This window comes from Zonotrichia albicollis, chromosome 6 (genome assembly GCF_047830755.1).
Source record: "Zonotrichia albicollis isolate bZonAlb1 chromosome 6, bZonAlb1.hap1, whole genome shotgun sequence".
Lineage (NCBI taxonomy): Eukaryota > Metazoa > Chordata > Aves > Passeriformes > Passerellidae > Zonotrichia > Zonotrichia albicollis.
In genome coordinates this window covers 46770428-46793076 of record NC_133824.1, presented here as the reverse complement: position 1 = coordinate 46793076, position 22649 = coordinate 46770428, and the positions used below count along the sequence as shown (strand labels likewise).

The 22649-nt window shown below is 38.9% G+C and overlaps 1 protein-coding gene across 1 annotated transcript; it reads right to left on the bottom strand.

Annotated features, from left to right (window-relative positions):
* Positions 1-1006: 1006 nt before the first annotated feature.
* Positions 1007-21805, bottom strand: CTR9 (CTR9 homolog, Paf1/RNA polymerase II complex component). The gene is made up of 25 exons (XM_074543446.1): positions 21646-21805; positions 19759-19857; positions 18782-19021; positions 18322-18439; positions 17661-17750; positions 16410-16558; positions 13951-14058; positions 13350-13457; positions 12992-13228; positions 12185-12274; positions 11955-12083; positions 11667-11850; positions 10993-11081; positions 10552-10737; positions 10285-10372; positions 9906-10054; positions 7747-7863; positions 7432-7577; positions 5935-6006; positions 4986-5121; positions 4410-4556; positions 3818-3975; positions 3382-3478; positions 2950-3062; positions 1007-2082 (listed from the first exon to the last, which is right to left on the bottom strand). The coding sequence occupies exons 1-25, from the start codon at positions 21688-21690 to the stop codon at positions 1680-1682; spliced, it is 3498 nt and encodes a 1165-aa protein (XP_074399547.1). The 5' UTR covers positions 21691-21805; the 3' UTR covers positions 1007-1679.
* Positions 21806-22649: the final 844 nt, after the last annotated feature.

Genomic DNA, 22649 nt, shown 5'->3' with positions numbered 1-22649 from the left:
TTTTAGCCAACACAAAATGTATTTTCTGTGCATATAGCATCAAACAAAATCCGCAGACTTTTCACAAGGAAGACAGAGTTAGTAACATGATAAAGCTATGACAGCAGAGGTGTATTTCAGGCAGAGAAAAGTTTTTAAGATCCCATAGTAAGTGCTGTACATCTTTTTCTTTCCTATTGCTAAGAGCTGGCTACTCTCACACCTGCCACTGCTGTCTGTGCTCCGTTTGTTTCACTTTGCATGTATCAGCTTTCCTGAGCTGCACCAGTTTCCTCACACTTTCCACAGCCTCATAAATGAAGCCATGTGACACCAAGCATTCCCAGCTCAGTTATCCACTGCTTCCTTGTGGTTCTGGGTCATGATTCAGCTCTGCTCTGACCCAGCAAACATGAGGGCTTGTTCTTCTATTCTGATGCTAAGTTTTAGGTAAGAACACAGATACAAACTTGATACCAAACTGAGCCACAAGGAGAGACTTCTCGAGTGTTCTGCATCCTGCTGTCTGCTATGGTTACCAACAGCCCACAAACACATGAACAAACCCATCCACAGTGAGAACAGCTCATGCTCACAACAAACCAGAAATAGCAGCATGGGAAACTTCACTTTCACTTAGTGCTTCAAGTGAACTATCAGTAGTGACAATCCAGGCTCCTAAAAACAAGGCAACGTATTTAGGCCGTACAATCTATTAGAATTGGTAGCAATACACTATCCAGACCTACAGAATCTTCTCTTAGCAAATGCTTGACATAGGAATTAATGACCAGTGAAAAAGAGGAAAACATTTCCTTTTCAGAACCACAGAGAGAAATTCAATTTAGTCTACAGCACAGCAATTTTTCATTATTATTCCTGAACACATTACATGAAAGGACTTAGTTCCAAAGCCATGTACTTGAAATACAGGGAGGACCACTTCCTCCAAAGAGATTTCAAATTCAACTTTTTCAGGTATTCTGCTTATACCTTCTAAGGAGTAAAATAAATCACTCCAAGCAAATAAGCAAGAACATTTTATTGTGACACTTGCAGCTTTACCTTTCTCAAGTAATACAGAGTTCTCCCAAATGTCTTTACCAGCCAATTTAAATATTTCATCTAAATCTGCATCACTAGTTTATAAAATTTCTCTAAGATCTGCACATTTTCAACTGATTTAACACAAAAACAGAAGCAAAAGAACAAACCCTTGAAAACATAAAAGAACTGCATTGTGGCACATTTATTCTTTAATAGAAAGTAAGAAAAACTTCCCTACTGACCTTTACTCTGAGTGAGGAAAAAGATAAATATCCATAGCTCTTTGTTGCATCTCGTAGGATTTTAAGATCCATCTATGCATCTTTAATCACACAACAAAGTTTCAGCCACACTGAACCACCTAAGGAGATTTTATGTTCCATAGTTTTTACATGCATTCCATCCTCGGTGTGCTGACTACAGGACAGAGATTCTGTGCACCTACAGTGGTTTAAATTTAAAAATACACCATAAGCCAACTCAGAGAAACATCCATCGGTAACTAATAGAAAGAATCACAAGAAGGTCTCACAACAGTTTACTAAAACATTAAGGTTCTTTAAATCACAGTTTTGAAATATAAAAATTCTATCTTCCCTGTAACTGAGATGTATTTACATGAACTTTTTAAAAACAGGGTCTGTAATTCAGCTCTAATCGCTGTCATCCGAGCCCCCTTCAGAGCCCTCATCATTGGACGCCTCAGGCTCGGACTCGTTGCCAGAAGCCCTGGCAGACCCCTCGTGGTCAGAGCCCCTCTCGGAGTCCCGCTCGGACTCGGCGCTGCGCGAAGCCGGCCGCGATTCGTTCTCGGAGCCGCCGCTCCTCCCCGACTGCACGGACTCATTGTCCGACTGCTCCGACTCCGAGCGCCGCCTCTTCCTCGGGGACCGGTCGCTGTCAGACTCCTCCTCGGAGGCGCGGGCGCTGGACCTGCGGGGGCTGCCGGCCTCGCTGCCCGACTTGTTCCTGTTATCGGAATCGCTGTCGGAAACAATGCGTTTGCTGTGCTGCTGCTCGCCCTCCTCAGAATCGCTGTTGCTATTCCTAGCGTGCCTGTGGGGAATAGCAGAGGGAAAAAATGGTATTAAAAGGTGCTCCCTTTAGCTGATACATAAAAAGCAAGTCAGCAGGGTTTGGGTAATGCTAGTTGTGAAAAATGCCTATAATTTGTTTTTAAAATTTTAAAAGCTTAATAGTAATAAAATGGTTATAAAAATAGTAATACAGTTAGAGGAATAATAATTTGGACAATTTGAATCAGGACAATATGAGACAACAGAGACAAAGAGTTATGGACGTCTGGGAACCTTTTTCTGGGCATCATGAGCCCGAAAAAGGACCCCTGCTAACAAAGGATTAACTCTTAAAAGCAACAGCCTGTTCCATATTCATGCACTTCATACATGATGCATAAATTCCATTCAAACACAGGATTCTGTCTGGTCAGTGTCAACTTCTTCCTCTGAATCCTAACAAAGCCTTCGAGGAGGGAAGAAGTTAATTTCTTCTGATAAGAGGCAATAAATTCTTTTTCTCTGAAAGATTTAGGTGTCCTGTGACTGCATCGTCCTGCAAGTCCTTTCTTTAAAGTATCCTACATAGTATAGTTTCTATTTTAACATTTTTTCTAACCTAAAACTATATTTAACACACTACTTCAGAGAATTAATACAGCATAACTTTCTAACACAACACATATAGTATTAATTTTAATATTTGTGAAAAGCCAATCATAAAATACATGAATTTTTCACACCAGTTTTAGAAAAAATGAGTGGAATTAATTTGAACTGGGAAGGGATGTTGCGAGTACAATGAAAAACTTCTCATTATCTTCATGTTATCTCATTAACACTGCATTTTCTCTTGAAGGCATGCATTGAAACTCTAAGTTCATACAAAGTTAATTAAGGTTCTTACCCATCATCAGCAATTTTGAGTTTGTCCTCATCAGAAGAATCATCACTTGATGAAATGATGGCTTTTGATTTGATCTTTCCTTTCATTGAAGGAGGCAGACGCTCTGGTTTGGGCTGTATAGGGGGAAAACAAAGAGTTGCTTGTTCATGTGGCACAGGGCCCAAATGTAGAAACACATTCAGAAAACCAGACAAGCCCTTAAAAAATTTTCCATTTACTATCACTTAGTTCTAGATGGCTTTGGAAATATCCTTTTCATCCTTGAAGCAGCAATAGCAACACGGGAGGAGGATAAAAATAAGCTCTAAGAGCAGTTGGCTTCAGGAGATTTTGCTGCAATTTTCAACACTAATAAATCTCTCTTGACCAGGGTAATGCTGAACTCCAAATACATATTTAGAGAGTGATGCAGTTATCCAGGGTTTAACTTACAGCTTTCTTCTTCTCTGCTTTGGGTGGACGTCGCTTCTTAGGCCGCGGGCCGTTTTCGTGTTCCTCATCATCACTCCCCTCTTCTGCCTTCTGGGGTCTTGAACAGAAACACATTTTATATGGCATAAAGCATAATATTGAAAAAAATCCTTAAAAACCACAAAAACACCAGTCTCAAGAAATGTCCAGTTCTTCAAGTGTTACTCCTACTTCTCTGGTAGATTGTCTTGGCAGAAAGTCTTATAAGACTTTGCTTAAGTCTTATAAAGTGTAATGTGTTAGTAAAAAAAAAATCATGTGACATCTTGATAAGAGTTTGTTTTTAAACTGTTGCAAAAGACTGCAGAGAATTTACTTAAAAACCCTACTATTGCTCAGGGAAGTCTAATATTAAATTGACATTAATTAAACATTAATTAATTAAAGTATCAGCTACCTTCTCCTCTTCTTCTTCTTTCTCTCACCCTCCTCTTCTTCCCCATCCTGTTCACTGCCACTGCCCTTCCTCTTCTTTTTCTTTCTAGAGATGGGCAGATCTTCATCACTGTCATCATTGACAAACTCATCAAACTCCCCTGCTCCTTTTTTGGAACGCTGTAAGAAACATAGATAACACAACCTATTATTCACATCCCATTTACAAAGCTCCCAGGAAACACTTCAAAATGAAAATTTAGCTGAACATGTTCTGGAAGAAATGAAAATACAGACCTTCTAGAGACTATGGCAAAGTTGGCACCAGAGAGGTATAATTTAGAAACTGATTCAGAATTGGCACATAAGACAATCTTCTGTTACTTTAACAACTGAACACATTTTAGTGATGCCACCACACTCAGAACTTTTAAGTATTACCTTCCAATTTTGACATTTTAAGTATTAAACCTGTGCAATTTTACCCAGCAGAACCTAAGAGTTTGAAACCAAAAACCTGTGCTCCTACATGAGACTACATATCAGAAGGGGAAAATTAAGGAGGTTTAAAAGAAATAGAAAACAAAAAAAGAGATTAAAACATTCTGTTCTACCCTGCCTCCACCGCCACCACGTTTTTTCTCCTTTGATCCTTCTACTTCTCCAGTGAACATCAGAATATTCTTGGTCTTCTCCACATATTGAGCTCTTTGTTCCAGAAGTTTCTTCTGCTCTTCTTTTTCTCTCAGGCGCTTCTCTTCCTGAAACACCAAGGAAGCCAACCATTACCACTGCATTTGCACCCCACGGTGATTATAACAGCAGGCACAGAAATGATTTGCTGTCAGGAGACTGGAAAATTGCTTTTTGATGCTCTGTGTCACTGCAGAAGATGCACATGACAAAAAAAAAGTTTTTTACAAAAAGTTTTCTACAAAAAAGCCCACGGTGGAATAGGTAAAAGGCTGATGGCAGAACTTCTGGCACATCTATTTTATTTCATTATACAACTAAATATTTCTGAGGCTATGGGAAAGAAAGAGCATCACCTGTTAGCTGCAATATTTTCAGCTGGCACTTCCTATGACTAAGAAAAACAGCTCCTAGGTACCACCCCAGAGCAGCAGGAGCACATATTGTTAGTGTGCACACTTATAAAATGCAATATACAGAATTCAGTGGAATGAAACCTGTTCTTTGAGCAGTTTCTGGCGAAGCAGCTCCTTCTCCTGCTCCTGCTTGGCACGCAGCTCCCTCTCCTCCTCATCCTGCTTGCGTGCCCGAGCCACATGATACTGGGCCTGGCTCAGTAAGTCAGAGCACTGCCTGCAAAATCCAAGGTTCTCAGGTAAGGCAAGGTGGCAAACACAAAAAGAAATGCTTTTATAAAGTGCCTGCATCAAACACTACATTCATATCCTCAATGAACTAAAAATCCAGCTACTTGAAATAGCACAAAGAAGAGCAGTGCAGATTTTTGAGTAAATGAAAGCATTTTTAGTAAGCTAATTTATGTTCCATTGGATCATTTCAGAACATATTGATTCACACTTCAAACATAGCCAATTCATATACAGAAAACCCACACATGAACATAAAAGGAAAAATCCCAACCAATTTGGGGAGCTTCAAAAGAATAGTTAATAAAAACCTGTATTTAATCACAACAACTTAACAAATCTTTTTGGAAAGGTAGGGCAAAATTCAAGCTTTAAAAAACCCAATAGTGTGAGAGTTAAGGTTGCATAAAGTGTCCAAGTCACACACAGCATTAAAAGCAAGGTGCTTTCAACCCCCTGTTAGCTGATGCCAAAATGACATTTTTTTAATATTGAAATTTTCTTCTCTCCACAAAGTGCTTCAATAATACCCATTCAGTGCAGGATGGCCAACACATGGTATTTGTATGGGGCTGTGGAAATCTTACAAGAATGTGCAGAAGTGAAACTCGGGAAAAGAATGAAACAGTAGTAGGGAGTGACCCTGCACTTGTGTTTCTATTGTTCTAACAAAATGACAGCTGAAATTGTGGAATCTAGTTTTAATACTTAAACCCCCCCCCAAAAACAGGACAAAAATATTCCCCTTAGAATCTGAATGAAAGACTTCTTTGTGGGTTTTTTTGTTATATTTTTTTACCTGGCTTCTGTAGCAGCAAGTGCCAAGTCAAATCTCATCTTATCACCTACTTTACTCAAGTAACTGAAGTACCTGGAGGAAATCACAAGAAACCAAAGTAAGCAAAGATAGCATTACTTACATATTTACTGCAATTTTGCCTTAAAACAAACCATTTACTCCTGAATTACAAACCTGTAGAACTCAACAGATGAGGAAATCCCACCAATTTCCTCTGTGCCAACATCTTTTAATACAGCACCTTTTAACAGTTAAAAAGTGCATTCAGAATACTCAAATCTAAAGCATTCTAAAACTACTCTGGAGAGGAAACATTCTAAAAAGAGTTCTGAGATTTCATTTGCTGGCTCCTACCAGTAAGAACACTGCTGACTCAAAAGATTGATTTATCTGTCACAGATTACATGCCTGAATTCAGCATAAGAAGGAAGGGAAACTTGTTTATCAAAAATCCTTTCAAAACAGCCTCCTTGACCTAGTGGAGAGGCCCTTGGGAATACAGCAAACTTCCAACTAAGATATGATGATCAGTGCTTTGAAAAGTTTCTCAAATTAAAAAGAAAATTACTTTTAACTTTCAAGATTGCCACAGTTTCTTCCCATATACCCTCAGACACATTCCAAATGAAGTGGTTTTGTGCTAGACTCAGATTCTTGGGTACATGAATATAAAAATTCCTTGCTTGAGGTCTAGACTATGGAGAGTATGTTCCAAAAATTGTAGTTAATAGGCAAAAATAAATTCATGCAACTTCTTCAAGACAATAAATAACAAGCTTCTAATTAAATTTAAGTCAGAACTTCTATCCTCAATGTAACAGCAGAGCTAGGAATGCACAAATCATGCACCAGCTACAGCTAGGAGAAGGATAAATGGTTGAAAGCTCTGTTCAAGGATGGTGACAAAAGCTCTGCTCAAGGATAGTGACAACTGGATCAGATTAATCACACTGGTGTCTGCACAAAATTTTCTATTATTGTTTTTTAAACAGAAGTAAAATATCTCAAATGCACTTAAGAAACTGTTTCTGTTCTTAAACTGTGACAGTATTTGGGTTTTACTTACCAAAAGGAGGGTGAAATTAGTCTTTAGGGACTGCTAGTCATTAATTATACTTATATAAGATAAACAGATTTGCTTTTAAGCCTTACAGTTTGCTTTGAAAGAAGTCATAAAACAGTATTCAAGTTGTAGAATAATTATCAACATCTTTTCAACTGTACATTCCTGGGAAGAAGAGCATCTTGGTCACAACAATAACAAAACTTTGAGAAACACATATTGGGACCTGGTCAAACAAAACTGGTTCTGGAGCAAAATCTGAACACACAGTTTTGTCAGGCCCAATATTCTGTTTTCCTGTTAGAAACTCTAGAATTACACAGTGCCTTGCAGAAGATGATTGCTCTTGTAACCAGATTTGTGCTCAATAATGCAAGTACACTGTAAGGGGACAACAACATGGATTATAAGGATTAAAAACAAGTAATTTTTACCTGTGGGCAAGCTCCAGCTCTTTCACAGCATTAAGGACTTCCTTCAGATTGCTTTTTTCATCTTTCAGGACAGAGGTAGCAAGTCTTTGCAGCACTAAAGCCACATTAAACATGAGGACTGTATCACTTGGAGCCACATGCCTGGCCTGGAAAAAAACCCACGTTTTTATGATAAGCTACAACGTGATACAGAAATGACATAAAGAGAATAAACACCATCATTTCAACCCCCAGACCACCAAATTTAAAGAAACACAAATACACATCAACTAAGAGTAATTTTATTCTGTGATCCATGATGTTCTAGATCCATACCTTTAACAAAGTTTGTTTGCATTCCTGTAATTTGCCACATTTGAACAGTGCCCGGGCCAAATATAACAACACTTCAGTGTTCTGATGCTTATAGAACTTTCTGAGGCAGTTTTCATACTGAAATAAAAGAAAAAAAATCAAAGTAAGAGGCAACAGTGGTTTGTTATTTTGGTTAGCTAACGCTAGTAAATGTTTCTAATCCCAAAAAGCATTACTGCTAATATGCCTTTTGTTTTTTAAAGAAGTGTGTTGCTACATGGGTGCCACCCTTTCAGTGATCAGAACATTCTCCTATTCCATAGCAAGTACCTGATTTTTTCTAGAAAGTGGCTGCAGCCCAGAAGGCTCTGTAGGTCTTAAGTACAAAAGAATACTTTCTAAAGTAGCATTTACTGCAACAAAGTCCAACCAACATGACTCATTTTAAGATCACTCAAATATTCTCCACAGTATATGGTGGGAATAAACAATCTATTTTCTTTATTCATAAGATATTTTACAAATTGAAATGAATCTATATACTAATTCTATATATCTGATGTAATTAGTTAAAAAAAAAAAAAATCAGACTTTCTACATATCTCAACTCTGCTCTGTCCACCCAGCTGAGGAACTTACCCATGCCAAGGGATATCAGTTTATCTAAAGTGTAAAAGATGGCTTGTTACTATAACTTCTGTGGGTCTAGAATTAAAGGCTTAAAAGATAGCAAATGTTATCATTTTTAGTAAAAAGCACCTTCTGTTTGACATACTCTTTTCTCAAGGAACCCTTCATAGGGTTCTCTAAGCCTCCAAAATAGGAAGGAATATATAGTAAGTTTTATTTGCAGCTCAAGTACAGAAAAATTGCCCTGAACTGCAACACCTGAGGTTGTTACTCTTGGATCTCACTGTGTTGGGAGCACCTTCAGCATCCAAGATTCTGTGTTTAGCTCAAGCCTGCCTCAGATTTGTATGCTTTAGGGTAGAGAACTCAGTAGGATAATTATTGTGGCTGCAGTAAGCTGGGCTAGCAATTTCAATTTGTCTCCCTTTGAGTCCAATATAATGTATTTCACACTGCGACTGCATAGCAAAACCCACGGAACAATAAAACACTTCAGTAAATAAACACATTTCTAATAACACATTTTCTTAAATAAATTAGCAAATTTATAAATATTTTTTCTCCTAAAACGATAGATGAAAGTGCTACCCACTTGCCCACTGTAATTCACTGCTTAAGCAATTGCTAAAATGAGATTTTCATTAGGCTTTTTGTAAATAAAAATAGTCCAAGTGCTAAAAAAACAACAGACCCCATTCAAGCACAACAGAGTCAATGTGACTGTGTTGCCAAAGCTTGCTAACAATAGCTCACTGCAGGACAGTGACTACTGAGCTCCTGAGCATGTAAGAAAGGCCAGTAAACACTTCTTTATTAAGCATCACAAAAAGCTTCAGAATAGCTCTGAATGAAGTGTCTTTGAGCCTCAATAGGCATGCATCTTAAATGACACAAGTTTGTTCTTAGTTTCTGTCCTGTTCAACATATGCTGTGCTTTCAAGCTTATTTGTATGCTTTTCATCAACTAGTTGAGTCAATTTACTCAGAACAAGTTGACACTTGAACATTTACTTGCTTGGGCAGGTCAGGTTAAACTAGCTGACCTCAACAGCTTGCTTTCAACATGAATTATTTTGTGATTTTAACTGTGGTGAGTGAAATTACAGCCCAGTCAGCTTTTAAGATGACTCTTAAAGTATTCATGTGGTCATTTATAAGAACAAAAATGGGAATTGTTGCTATTTAAAAGAAAAACTTTTAAATTTTTACAAAGTAAATTGTATTTACTTACTTTGGAAATATCTGCATGTAAATCACATACAGTATAACTACACTGACTGAAACCACTCTGGCAAATAATTTATTCCACAACCAAAATTCTAACCCTGCTACCAAAAAAAACTATAAAATATGGTAAGTGCTTTGTTACCCCCTACCCACATTTGGCAGTCTGTTATTAAATCTAGACTTGACAGCCAACAGCTTGCTAGAAATAGGCCTAGAACTTGTTAAAACACTGCTCAGAAACTTTCCCAGCTGCCCTGACAACAGACAGACATCTAGAAGTTATGTGAGCCAAGACAGGAGGTAGTTCAAGGTGGAGATGTTACCATCTGCACAGCACTGATGTACTGCTTCTGCTCCACGTAGATGTGTGCCAAATTCAGCCACACATCGCTGATATCTGCCGTGGCCTCTCTCACTTGGGCAAAAACATCACGAGCTTCACGGAAATATCCTTTGTGTGCCAAGACAGCTCCTGAGGGGAGAGGAATATGGACAGTGTGAGCTTCCAGCTTCATGCACTGTGCACTCCTAGCACAGAAAATTCAATATACTGCAATAAAGTGCCCCTTCAAAAACTGACATAGCCACCATTTCCTGGGCTCCACTCTACGGTGCTCAGGCCCTGAAAAAACAATTCTCTGTTAAAGCACAAAACTTAAGAATATGATCACCTCTGAAGCAAAACTAGAGTCTGATATTCACCTATGCCATTGGCAGCATACAAATTCTTTGGGTCATTTCTGAGGACTTGCTTGTAGATGGCTAATGCACGGTCTTGGTGACGCTTCTCCTGCAGAGAGAAATGCCCCAATTCATCACTCACTTCTAAAGCAGGGTATTAAAAGATCTACCCAGAGGTTTTATGAGCTAGAAGATGCCAAACAGACATCAAGAAGAGGCTCTGAATAGCTAACAACATACAAAAATAAACAAACAAACCCACACACAGGGCAGAGAGATGCCCATTACCTTTTCTCTGTCTCTTGTGGGTTGATGGAGAGTCTGCAACCAGACATTGCCAAGAGCCAGCATGGAATAAGTATCATTTTGTGTGGAGGGCTGCTTCAATATTCTTTCAAATTTCTTCTGTCCTGGACCCCACTCTTGTTTAGCCAAGTGAAGATTGCCAATCAGAGACCAGGCATCTGGATGATCCTAAATAAAAATTAATTCTAAGTTACAAAAGCACTCTTTTTCTTTGCAAGGGTTCTTTTTCAAGCATAAAGTGTTACTCTTCCTAAACATAATTCCATATTCAAAAGAACCCCAAACAAAACACAAGACAGCAGATCTGGCAGCTCACCTTCCTCTAGTTTAAACAAATTAAAAACACAAAAAGAGGAAAATTAAATTTTAAGTTAACTTATTATTCAGAGTGTTTTAATGTTAAACACTTATAGGGGTACAAACCTGATTGATCTGAAGTGCTTCTTTAAACCAATCAGAAGCCTCATAAAAATTCCCTTTATCCCTGGCCATAGCTCCCAAGCGCAAGTAGCCTGAAAATAGAGATAGAAAATAAAATAAAGATCAGAGAACAGGTTAAAGTCATCTTGTACAAAGAAAATATTGTCCACACATCAATTTCAAAAGCAATCTTTCTCTTGATCAGCTAAGGACAGCAAACACTAAGATACCTTTCATATGCTATTCAGAACAAGAAATATGAAGTGGAACTTGCACCCATGATGGCCAGAGAGAAACTGCAGGTTTTGAATAGTTAAAGTATTATGAATGTATTAAACTGCCTTAATAAGTTAAAGACAACTGAAAAACTGCAAAGAAATAAGGATCCATCAGTTACATAATTCTCCTCCCTCCACTTTAAATAGCTCTCCCATCTCCACAAGCTTTGGGAAGGGTATCTGCAGATGATAATGGAAAACAAGCAGAGAAAAGGCTGCAGATGAGGCTGGGGCATGATGAGTGCTGCAGCTTGTGGCAAATAGCACAGGCTACTCAGCCCCAATGCTACTGTGAAAACAAGGGAAGACAGGCAGAAGGAGAACAGAGGACGCTGTCAACCAGAAGGTTTTTGGCATTATAAGGATGGCTGTAGAACTGAAATACCAAATGTTTCTTACAATCAACGTAATTTGGATGTTCTCTCAAAATGTTTTTATAGAGCTTTTCAGCTTCATGAAATTCACACATGGCCTCGTAGAGCCTGGCAAGGTTGTAGGATGTTGTCACAGAGATGGCATTGTAGTAATGTTCATCATGCTCAGCCTCTGCTTTGGCACGATCCAGAGACGCCAGGAAGTATTTCTGAAGCACAGAAAGAAAAGAGCAATGAAGCACTCCAGAATGTCCTCAAAGAAAAACCTCAGTGTGACCAAGAAACACCATTCAAACTGTGAGTAACTGCATACCTTTGCCTCTCCCAGGTTTCCCAGCCTGAAGTGCAGGGCACCCACGTTATTCAGGATCTCTGGAGGGACATCAGCCTGAACTTTCTCCTGCAGAATGCGTGTGGCTGTGCCATAGGCTGACAGAGCACCCTTTGGAAAGAAACACAAAGTGGATGAAAGAAAGAAGAGAATGAGCTCTACATGCTCTTATGAAAAGCACACACAATTCACCAAGTGAGTATTAATAATACCTGTATATCAGTCTGTTCTAGAATTTGGGCTAGCTCAATCCATGCCTCTACATCATCAGGATATTGTTCAGTGACTTTCTTTAAATGCCCCTGAAAAACAGAAGAGAATTATGACACTTCAAAGACACACAGCCTGTTTAAAAAATGGAAATAAAAGAAAGAGTGAAGGCATTCATCTTAACACTAGAAAGATATACCATACTGCAGAAGCAAGCATCCTAAATATCTGTAATAAATCTGCATTAGTTTTCTTCCTTCATTATTCTATTCTTCTGTAGAACAGAACACCTACTTCAAGTCTTAGAGAAACAAAGGCTATTACACCAACATAAAAAACTAGAGAAATGTCTAACATTTCTTGCATTTATCTACCCAACATTAGATTTTAAATACCTTTCATTTTAAAAAAAAGCATCACTGTCCTTCCAGATAAGCCCAGACAGGACAAGTGCTTTCTAGAAATCACCAGCTGATTTGCTCCCTTTAGGAAATCATGAGCTAACTTCCCATCTTCAGATAATTTTATATATATATGGAAAGAATTCTGCCCTTCTGACGTACCAAATAGAGACATGTGGCTGGAGCTTCTCTAAATTCCTGGACATGCTTTACCCAGAGCCCAGGGAAGTCTCACTTCTACCCAGAAGTTGTGACTCTTCACAGACAGGAAAACCCCTCATGAGAGCCATATGAAATATTCCACATCTACAACCACCTAACCCTGAGTTTTATTCAACTTAAGGAACAATCTGATTTCCAAGTTCTACTCTTGCAAATGAACACGATGCTGGTGGAAGGAAAACTCACCTTTGCAATGTCTCGTTTCTCCTGGTCTTCTGAAGCTGCATAAAGAGATCCAAGGATTTTCATAGTTTCATAATTGTTAGGGTAGGCTTTCAAGACTTTTTCAAAGCATTGTGAAGCATTCTCTTTGTCCCCTCGATAAATGTACATTTGACCCAATCCAAAAAACGGAAGTACAAAAGAAGATGAGGCAAACTGAGTGGCCTGGTAATAATACTGGAAAGCTTGATCATAATCTTCCTAATTAAAAGGAATTAAAGGAAGAACTGTCAGTGTTTTTACAGGCAACCTTTGCATGAACTTTTATAACAGAGACTTCTAAAAAATGTATACTCAAAGGGGACTTATAAAACTGCCCTACCTGTACATGGAAAGACCTTGCCAGCTGGTAACAGCTCTCTGCCTGCATTGCTTCCACTTCTGTGTTATGGAAAGCATGAAGAGCCAAGTGTTGTACTTTACCATAGTCCTGACAAAAAGAAAAAAAGAAGTTAAATGTAATTTGGAAGTCTTCACTTTATTTATGGTCAAGTGATTTTATGATTTAAACATGGGTAGCTGGAAAACATGACAAAGCTTTAGTCACAGCACTGACTAAATAACAATTTAGATTTAGTTTTAGCTGTTACTAATCTTTTCTCTATTTCATGTTTTAAAGCATGGAAGAGTGAGGAGGGGGAAAAACAAACCAACAAAAACCTCAACCAACCAAAAATCCAATTCCAAACATCAAAAACCCAAAACCCCTTCAAGACACAAAGTTGATTTTGATTTAAGTACATGTACCTTTCCTGGTTTTCTTGAGAAAAGTTCATACAAAATTCAGGCTAAAAACCTCACACTTCTTTATCTAGATCAACAGATATTAGTCACCTGATGAAATGTATTTGAATCTAACACCAAAATTCTTATTGTTAAGAGGTTATCAAGCATTTAACTGTAAAATTTCAGTGATCTCTTACCTTCTTGAAAAAGAAGTGATTAGCCAAGTGATTCAACACCATTGGATTGCTGGGATCAATTGTGTAAGCCCTAGAGAGGAGTTGAACACCATTCTTGATGGAATCAGCCTAAATGAAACATTGACAGGTATCAGCAGCACTTCAGTATCTGTATCTTATTACCATCTTCAAAACCATTCTTCAGTCTAGGCTGCTCAGGATTTCTGACAACACCACACTCAACTCACAAAAAAAAAAAAAAAAAAAAAGTAAATTCAGCTACAGGCTTTTCTTCCTGAAGCATACAGGATGGAAAATGGGAAATGAAGGTACCACACAGGAATGGAAAAGAGCACAGCAGGACTTTCCAAGAAAAAAAAAAAAGGCAACAAAAGCCAAAAGACTTAGTGTTGATGTCCTTTGACATGTCACACTCACAGTCTGACAGCTTTCCTTCTGCTCCCTCTACTGTTCAGTTTCCCCAATGCCTGTTTGGTTTAGGTTTCAATGTTTTACACAATTCATTCAACAGTGGAATGAAGATATTTTCATGTTCAAATTCCAAACAACATCTTTAGATCTCATTTTAAAATCAGTGTGAGTTTGAGGTGTTTAAATAGAAATATTACTGCATCAACTTACTCTTTTCTAAAGAAGCTTTACACCTTAAAGAAAGCTTCCCACAGGTAAAAATGTGATTTACCTACAAGTTCAAATCCACAACTGATAAAATAATTGCTCTTTATTTAGGATAACTATGAAATCTCTATCACAAGCATGTCAGCTTAATGTGTACTTATTTCTGAAGAGAAACACCAAAAATGCTATCAAGGCATCATCTAACAGCTGTGCTTTACTTTGTAATAATGATGAGAAGAAAGCTGTGGTTTTGAACAGATTAAGTTTTAAGAGGTCAAAACATAACATGAAAGCAGCCAAAAAATCAATTTCAGTTTGAACAGGTGCAATCTTTTCAAACCTAGCATAACAATACACCTGGATAAGGAGATATTGAATATTTCCTGCCTTCATTTTCAAATGTTAATGTGGTTTATAATCCCACTGTGCATTTGCCCAAGTTTTTCAATACCTTGAGTCTCATGTCCAACTCAGGAACCCAATCCAGTAGATGGGTAGAGGTCCCAAAGCTCTAAGTGCTTTCATTTAAGAAAAACAGATCAGACAGACCTCAACGAGAGCACAGTGTGATCTCAACCCTGATCTGACATCATAACATCTTCTAAGAGGAAGAAATATTGGAAATATCTAAGCACAAAAAAGATACCAATTAATTTGATATTCAGAGAGGTTCTTTTCCCCAGAGTGCTCTCCCTTCCCGGTGTCAACTCTTCAATGTTACACTAACTTTCACTACAAAATTGTGAGAACAGTTTGAAGTAAAACACAAGTGATATATTTCTTAGAAAGAACACAAAACATCTTTGAGTGGCTCAGCTTTTAATCACAGCTTTTTGAATCTTCAGGTGAGTGAGCTCATCCCTGGACTTCAGTCAAAAGATCTTCAGGAAAAGATACCAAATATTATCTATTTCTCATCTGTGGAATTCATTAAAATTTGACTTTAGAGTATTTTTGGTTCTTTCTGTAGTTTTATGAAAAAACCTCTTACACTCTCTCTTTTTTAGTTTCTTCATGGAAATAATAACAGGGGTTTTTTCCCCTCACAAAGTAGAAAACCAAGAAATTTTCAGATATTCTCTGCTAACAAAAGATCTTTCTATAGAAAGAAGTAGTATAGTTCTATAGAATAGTATAGTTCTATTGAACTATAGAAAGCAGCACACTAAATTTTAGCCACATACAATTATGTAACAATATAATTTTTTTAAAAAACACTCAAGGGTCTCATCCTCCAGTAATAATATATCTGAGATGGTTATTCCTGCTAAGGAGGTTATGATTCCAACTAAGCTATATTTGCATGTATTTTTCTAGTGATACAATACCTAGAAAGGTGGATCACTACTTAATTGTACTTTTATTAGCCCAGTTAAAATTTCTTCTTGCCTACTCTTCGGTTTACCATGCAGCATGCATGCCTGAATGTAACTTTGAAACTTGTTTGAAAATTTGTGCTTAACTCCTAAACCTCCATAAACCTTGTTCTAACCTCCTGGGAATATGTCTTTTACCTTGACTTTCCTTCACATATCTCCCCATGGAGTTTAATTATTTTAAATGAAACAGTTAACCTAGCACTGTTTTTCTGTACCTAACCCTTCAATAAATAACAGAATTGAAGACTTTTAGCAACAGAAGAAAGCTATTCAGAATGTGCTGCTCACATCACAAGCACATACCTATAATATCATTCAATTGTAGCACAGATTTAAAATTATTCAACCACAGAAGTTATTACCCATTTCAAAACCGGACTATCTTTGAAAGGATGGAAAATTTGATTTTTTTTAGCTAAAAGAAAGTGAACTGAGCATGGATTCCTGCTAAGCCAGACCCACCTCCTTATTATTGAGTTCCAGAACAGCCAGTCCAACCAAGGCCCCGACACACTTGGAATTGAGCTCCAGAGCCCTGCTGAAGGCCAGGCGAGCTTTTTCCAGCTTGTTCAGCTTCACGAAGCAGTGACCCATTCCCAAGCGAACCTCGGCTAGAGAACAACAGGACACCACTCACAATCCCAAAGTTTCAACTTTGTGCCTTTTTTTTTTCACAACCTGGAGCAAAAGCAGAGTTTTTCATAGTTTCTTAAAGGCTGTAAAGCCATCTAACAATTTGCTGGTTTTTTAAGGCAGCAGCCCATACTTGGCCAGCCACAAAATGATCTTGAAAATATTAGTAAGACTTTATTTCTTGATAAACCCCAGAACACTGTTCTGTCTTCCACAGACTCCAATGCCAAACAAATAAAAAATTACTTTTATGGGAATGTATTAAAAAATAATAGAGAAAAGCATTAAAAAATTGCCAGATGGAAGGGCTGGACATTTCTTAGGCAAGTTAAGTTCAGCCCAAACTAGCAGGTCTTCAGAAAACACAGATGAATAAACAAGTTAGCTGGCATTTCTCCTCAAATGATCAACTGATTCACATGCTGTTTATCATCCTCCAGCTTCCATGACCAAGTACAGATGGGCTAATACAGAAAATTCACATCATATGCTCTTTCAGACTACTTCTGATAAAAGAGTAGAGAATTTATAAACAGCAGTTTCAAACCTATGTCTGGTAGAAAAAGGGGAGCAAAGGAAAGATGTTTGTTGAAAACTAAGATTTTTGTAGCAATCAATCTTATGGTAAAGCAGACCACTGAACACACATTAACTTTGCAATAAACCTTTTCTCAGACAGGTTATGGCAAAGTCTATCACATCTCTCAAGAGACTTTCAAGTATTTATGACCCTAATGTAAATACCTCAAATTAATGTATCTAAATGCCATGTATCACTTTTACAGCCATTAAAATAACTTTCCCAGACTTCTGCATAAAGAAAATAATACTCACATCATACACTCTAAGCAGAATTTTGCATCTTATGTCTTGTTTCATTACTGTTATTTCTGAAGCCTTATTCCAAGAGCTTACTGATAAAGAAATTCTGCAAGAGTAAATGCCTAAATCCTTCTATAATGAGGGCTGGGGTTCTTTTGACAGATATAGACCACAAAAATGCCCTTTGAATTTGAATTAGGAAGACCTGAGTTAGTTTGCAAGCACAGCAAATACCTCCAGAAGCAAATATTGTCTTACCTGGGCAGCCTGGATTGGTACGCAGTGCTTTCTTGTAGTAGGCAAGGGCTCCTCTATAATCCTTCTTGTTGAAAGAAATGCATGCCTTACCTGTTAGAACATAGCAGGAATAAAACAAAGAATATAAACCAGAAATTCATGTATTATTTGGTTAACTTGTGCTGTGCCCATTTTCAAAAGTTACAGTTAAAACTAACAGAAAATTCAGATGACAATTTTTCTTACATTTGATGATGTCAAGTGTATGAACAAAGCAAACATGAAAACACATTAAATTCACATTTTCATATTTTTCTGCAGAAACTTAATTCCTTATTGGTCCAGAGGAAAGATACTTACTGAGGCTAGTAAACAACTTACAAGTGTACAGTCTGTTGACCCCTCACAAGTGGTAACTTCACCTTTAACAGAGTGTCCAGCTTCACTGCCACCACCAGGGAAGCATAAATAGCTGGACTGGATGGATGCCCATGGGTCTCAGAAGATGCCAGTTAGCACTGCATTTTTCCTAGCTCTTCCACCTATGTGTACTTCCTAAATTTGAATTAGTCTCTGCCATGTGTGTCTCAATCACATTATCTACACACACTCTCTTAAGCACATAATTCATTCCAAAACTCAGCCAAAGAGCAGGTTTTTACAAATATCCATAAACTCATACCGAGTAGGGCAGGGATATTATTTGGAGACTGGTTGAGCACGAAGTGGAACTGTGCATCAGCTTGGTCCATCTTATCACCTTCAAGCAGGCAAAAGCAGGCTCTTCCCAACAAGTGATTCTAGAACAAGAGAAAGAATTTGCACTACATTTATCTTTGTAAAATATGAAGTTTGGACTATGTGAAAGATTAACTATTAAATTATTTCTCTTACATTCATCAAGCAAGAGAATACCAATTCTTCCTTCCCAATCTCCAAAGCTGACTGAAGCAGTTCTATCAGGTGTGCCAGGCTAGACAAAATTATTCCTGGTGGCACCACATATATTTCAGGTACAAGTTTTGCTTACATGTGACTTTAAAGCCTGAGCAGTTTCTAGCTTCCCTTTAGTGAACCAATACTTGTTCTCTTTACAATCACTAATTTACAAAAGCGTTTTTTGGATCAGATATCAGTTTTACCTGATCGTACATGATGATTTTGTCAGCCATAGTGTACAGCAGGGTGGCCTGGGTGATGAGCTCCTTCTTGTTGTCTTTGTTCTTCTCCTTCCGAGCCTGCTGTACATAGTAGGCTGCAAGGGTGTCCAGGCATGTCATCTGGTCCTTCTCGTGGTCTCTGTAGTCCAGGTTGCCATCGATGCGGGCGGCCTCCAGCAGCTTCACAAAGTCTTCTGTTTTGCCTTGCTTGTAGTACTCCAGCTACAAAACACAGTTTGAGCAGACACCACCACTCCAGTGAGTACAGAACACACCAAGCTGATGCTTTAGGTATCACAGACTCTTTTTCTAGGATGTAGGGATAAAGCAGAAATAAATGTAGGTATCATCAGAGAAAGGTTTTCTGATAATGCTAAATATTTTTCTGTCCTAGAATCATTGGATGGCCTGGGATGGAAAGGACTTTGTAGATAACCTTGTTCCAACCGTCCTGCCATGGGCAGGGACACTCTCCTGATGATCAAAGGCCCATCCAACCTGCCCTTGAACACTTCCAGGGATGGGGTATCCACAACTTCTAAGGGCAACCTGTGCCAGTGCCTCACCACCTTAAAACACAGCTTTTTGAGCTACTTATAAGTGAAGAATCCACTGGTCTTCCTCTTTGACATTTTGACATTTAACCATACTTTCCACAGTGTAGATACTGCCCCCTCCTTTTTTATGAAGCACATAATCAAAGGCACAAACCAGGAAAATTATGGATTGAGGGGGGGAAAACATAGAAAGCAACCCTCAACAGGCACTGTTTCATGAAAAAGAGATTAAATTAAAATCCTAATATGCATATGTCAATCAGAAACATCTGACCTAGAATCAAAGACTGAAAAACCCCATAAAGTACCTGTTTGGAACTCAGTCCTAGAGTATGGAACTGGAAATCATGATTTGATTATGTGAATACAATACTTAAATATACAATTTGTGTCCATACTGACCGCTAGGGCAATCCATATGTGCAGCTGGGTGTGCTCCTGTTTCAGAATACTTATAACTTCATCACCCTCGGGCAACTGATCGAAGTCAAGCTCAATAACCTAGAACCAAACAACACAGATCATCTTTTCACAAAGCATTAAAAACATTGTCTGTCACTGAGCTCAAAGGAAACTGGACCTGTCAGAGCACAAAACATAAATAAGCATTTGTGTTTAAACAAGCTTATGGACAAAGGAAGGAGAGATAACATATTGTATTCTGTACAAGATAAAAGCAACGGCCTCTCTTCAGAAAAAAGACAAATCAATGTTTGGGATATAAGTGAGGGAGAACAAGCAGAGATCCTAATTCAACTTCTTTCACTATGGACCTCATGCTCAGAATCAGCTAATAACCAACTTGACTGCACACTGCTGACTTTCCAAAACTCTGCCTACAGGTAATATAGAGATCTAGCTCAGAGACAAAATCTTCCAAGTCATCTCGTGTCAGAAAATCAATACCTAAGACTCAGATTCCTGAAATTTTGTAAAATCCTCTTTATGCCCTAGGAAATTAAGAGACTACTGAAGCAGCTGAATTTCTGAATATTCACAACTGTAGATATGACCAGTAAATGACATCAAGAACTCTTCATCATTCAGGCATTTTTTTGTGAGTATTAGTCTCCCATGTTTATCTAATCTTCTGATATTATAAAATGAGGAAAAAGGAATGGGTACTCCCCAGATAGGATATTTGGGAACACAATTTAACTGCTTGTGAGTTCACCTTACTCAGCTATGCTGCCTTTAATAATTAGTCATCTGAGTTACAAGTTAATTTTACAGCAAGAAAGAAGTTGTTGTACTCTGATTACCAATGCTGGGACTCCTCTGTAGGCTGAATTAAGAGCATCCAGTTTATAAAACCTTCTAGTTTTGACTATACAAGACTTTAGAATACCAGCAAAAATACTTCTGCTTAACTTTTACTCATTTTAGTTCATCTTGCATAGCACCTCCTGTTTGACAGATAACGGAAAGCCATTATCCAGCAACTAAAATAGTTATGAATGAGAAATAAATATTACCAACACAGCAAATGAACATGGAAGTAAAACAGAGCAGGGGTGAGTAGAGGGGTATTTTATTGCATTCCCTAGTGATTAATTCAGAACTTTGGGATCCAAGTAGCCCTAGCCTGAACAGCAGCACCAAGATCACAATTCATGTTGGCATCTCAGACAGAAATTTCTGTCACAGAAGAAAATGCCCTTAAACATGTAAACACTACAGAATAAAGTAATTTTGTGAAACTTAAAACCTCAACGGCAGGTATACAGAAATTTGTTTCTGTATATATATTTGTGCATATACGTGTCGGTGGACATGTATATATGTATGCATATATGTATGATATGTGTATGTATACAGAAGAGTAGGGATACAGATATTCACAGAGAATATTCTTCAACCCGTAAGCATTATGTTGCAACACCTTATTTAACTACACTATTAACTTAGTATCTGCCATGGAATGATTTAACGTCAAACTTTGTTACACGCTGCTAATCTCCACACACTTCTCCTGAACCTAACCTTGGCTTGTGACAGCGTACCTTAAATAAAGAAAAGTTAAACTAAGTTTTTAGCTCCACGGTGAAATAAGTTTACAGAGAAGGTCCTCTGCCCTGACTGTGTCCTTGTGCTGCTTGAGGAGCACCAAGAGCCCCTGACACAGCAAAGCGCGGCGCGACCGTGGCCGGACACGCACCTGCGACCCCGCCACGGGGGCTGCGAGCGACACCCGCGCCCCGAGCCCGGGGCACAACCACAACCACGGGCGGCAGCGGCGGCCGCCCGCGCCCCGGCACGGATCGCCCTCCCTCCCCGCGCCCGACTCGCCTCGTCGGTGTCCCGGAGAGGGATCTCGATGGAGCCCCGCGACATCTTGGCGACAGCGCTGCCGGAGCCGCCACTCGCCGGGCCGGGGCCGCCGCGCGCACTTCCCCTCACGGCACAGCCCGACCCGGACGTGCTCGGGAACGGGGCGGAGCGGGCCGGGCCCGGGCCCGGCCCCGGGGCGGTGCGAGGGCGGTGCCTGCTCGCTCTAACCCCGTCACACGCCTGTCCCTAGGAATTGGTGTATCTACACCTATGGATCCCCGAAAGGCGGTGCTGGGTGGCTGTGCGTACACGCACCCAGCGGTAAATGGAGCAGGTTGACCTGGGTAAAGCTCCCTGGGCTGTGGGGCACGGCTCCCTCAGGCGGTGCCTGTCCTCACGGCGTCTCAAAAGCGTCTAAAGGGTTCCAAATAAACGCCTTAAAACGTGCGGGTTTTCCCCATCTTCGTGGGAAACCAATGTGTAAATCCAAATTTACATTATCCGACTAATATTTTGATGCGTATTTACAATTTTTCAGCCTCAGCTGGGCCAACTATATTGTAGTTAGGTGAATGTTTTTAATGGGAAATACGGAATTTGGTAACATTTGAGCCCGGTCTATGTGAGGGACTCAGCCTCACGGAGGCGCAAAGTTAAGAAGGAATTCCACAATTGGGCTCCCAAATTGTTTTTCTAATTATGATGGCAGATACATTGCATATTTGGATCAAACACAGCAATCACAGTAACCTATGATCCATCCTGGTTATTTTTATGGTTGTACCAAAGGGAAAAAAGGGTAGTAAGACTAAAAGACCCTCAGACACATTTCTACAGAAATGACTAAAACCCCCCTCCCCAACCTCTGATGTTATTTACACAGCCTGTTAAACCCTAGAGCTAACTTGATTTTGTCTTACAGCTAATCATCCACAGAATACAAAACTTTGAATTAATCGATAGTCACAACGATAAGGCATTATTTTATTTTAAAAATAAGTATGAATTACTATAATCCTATA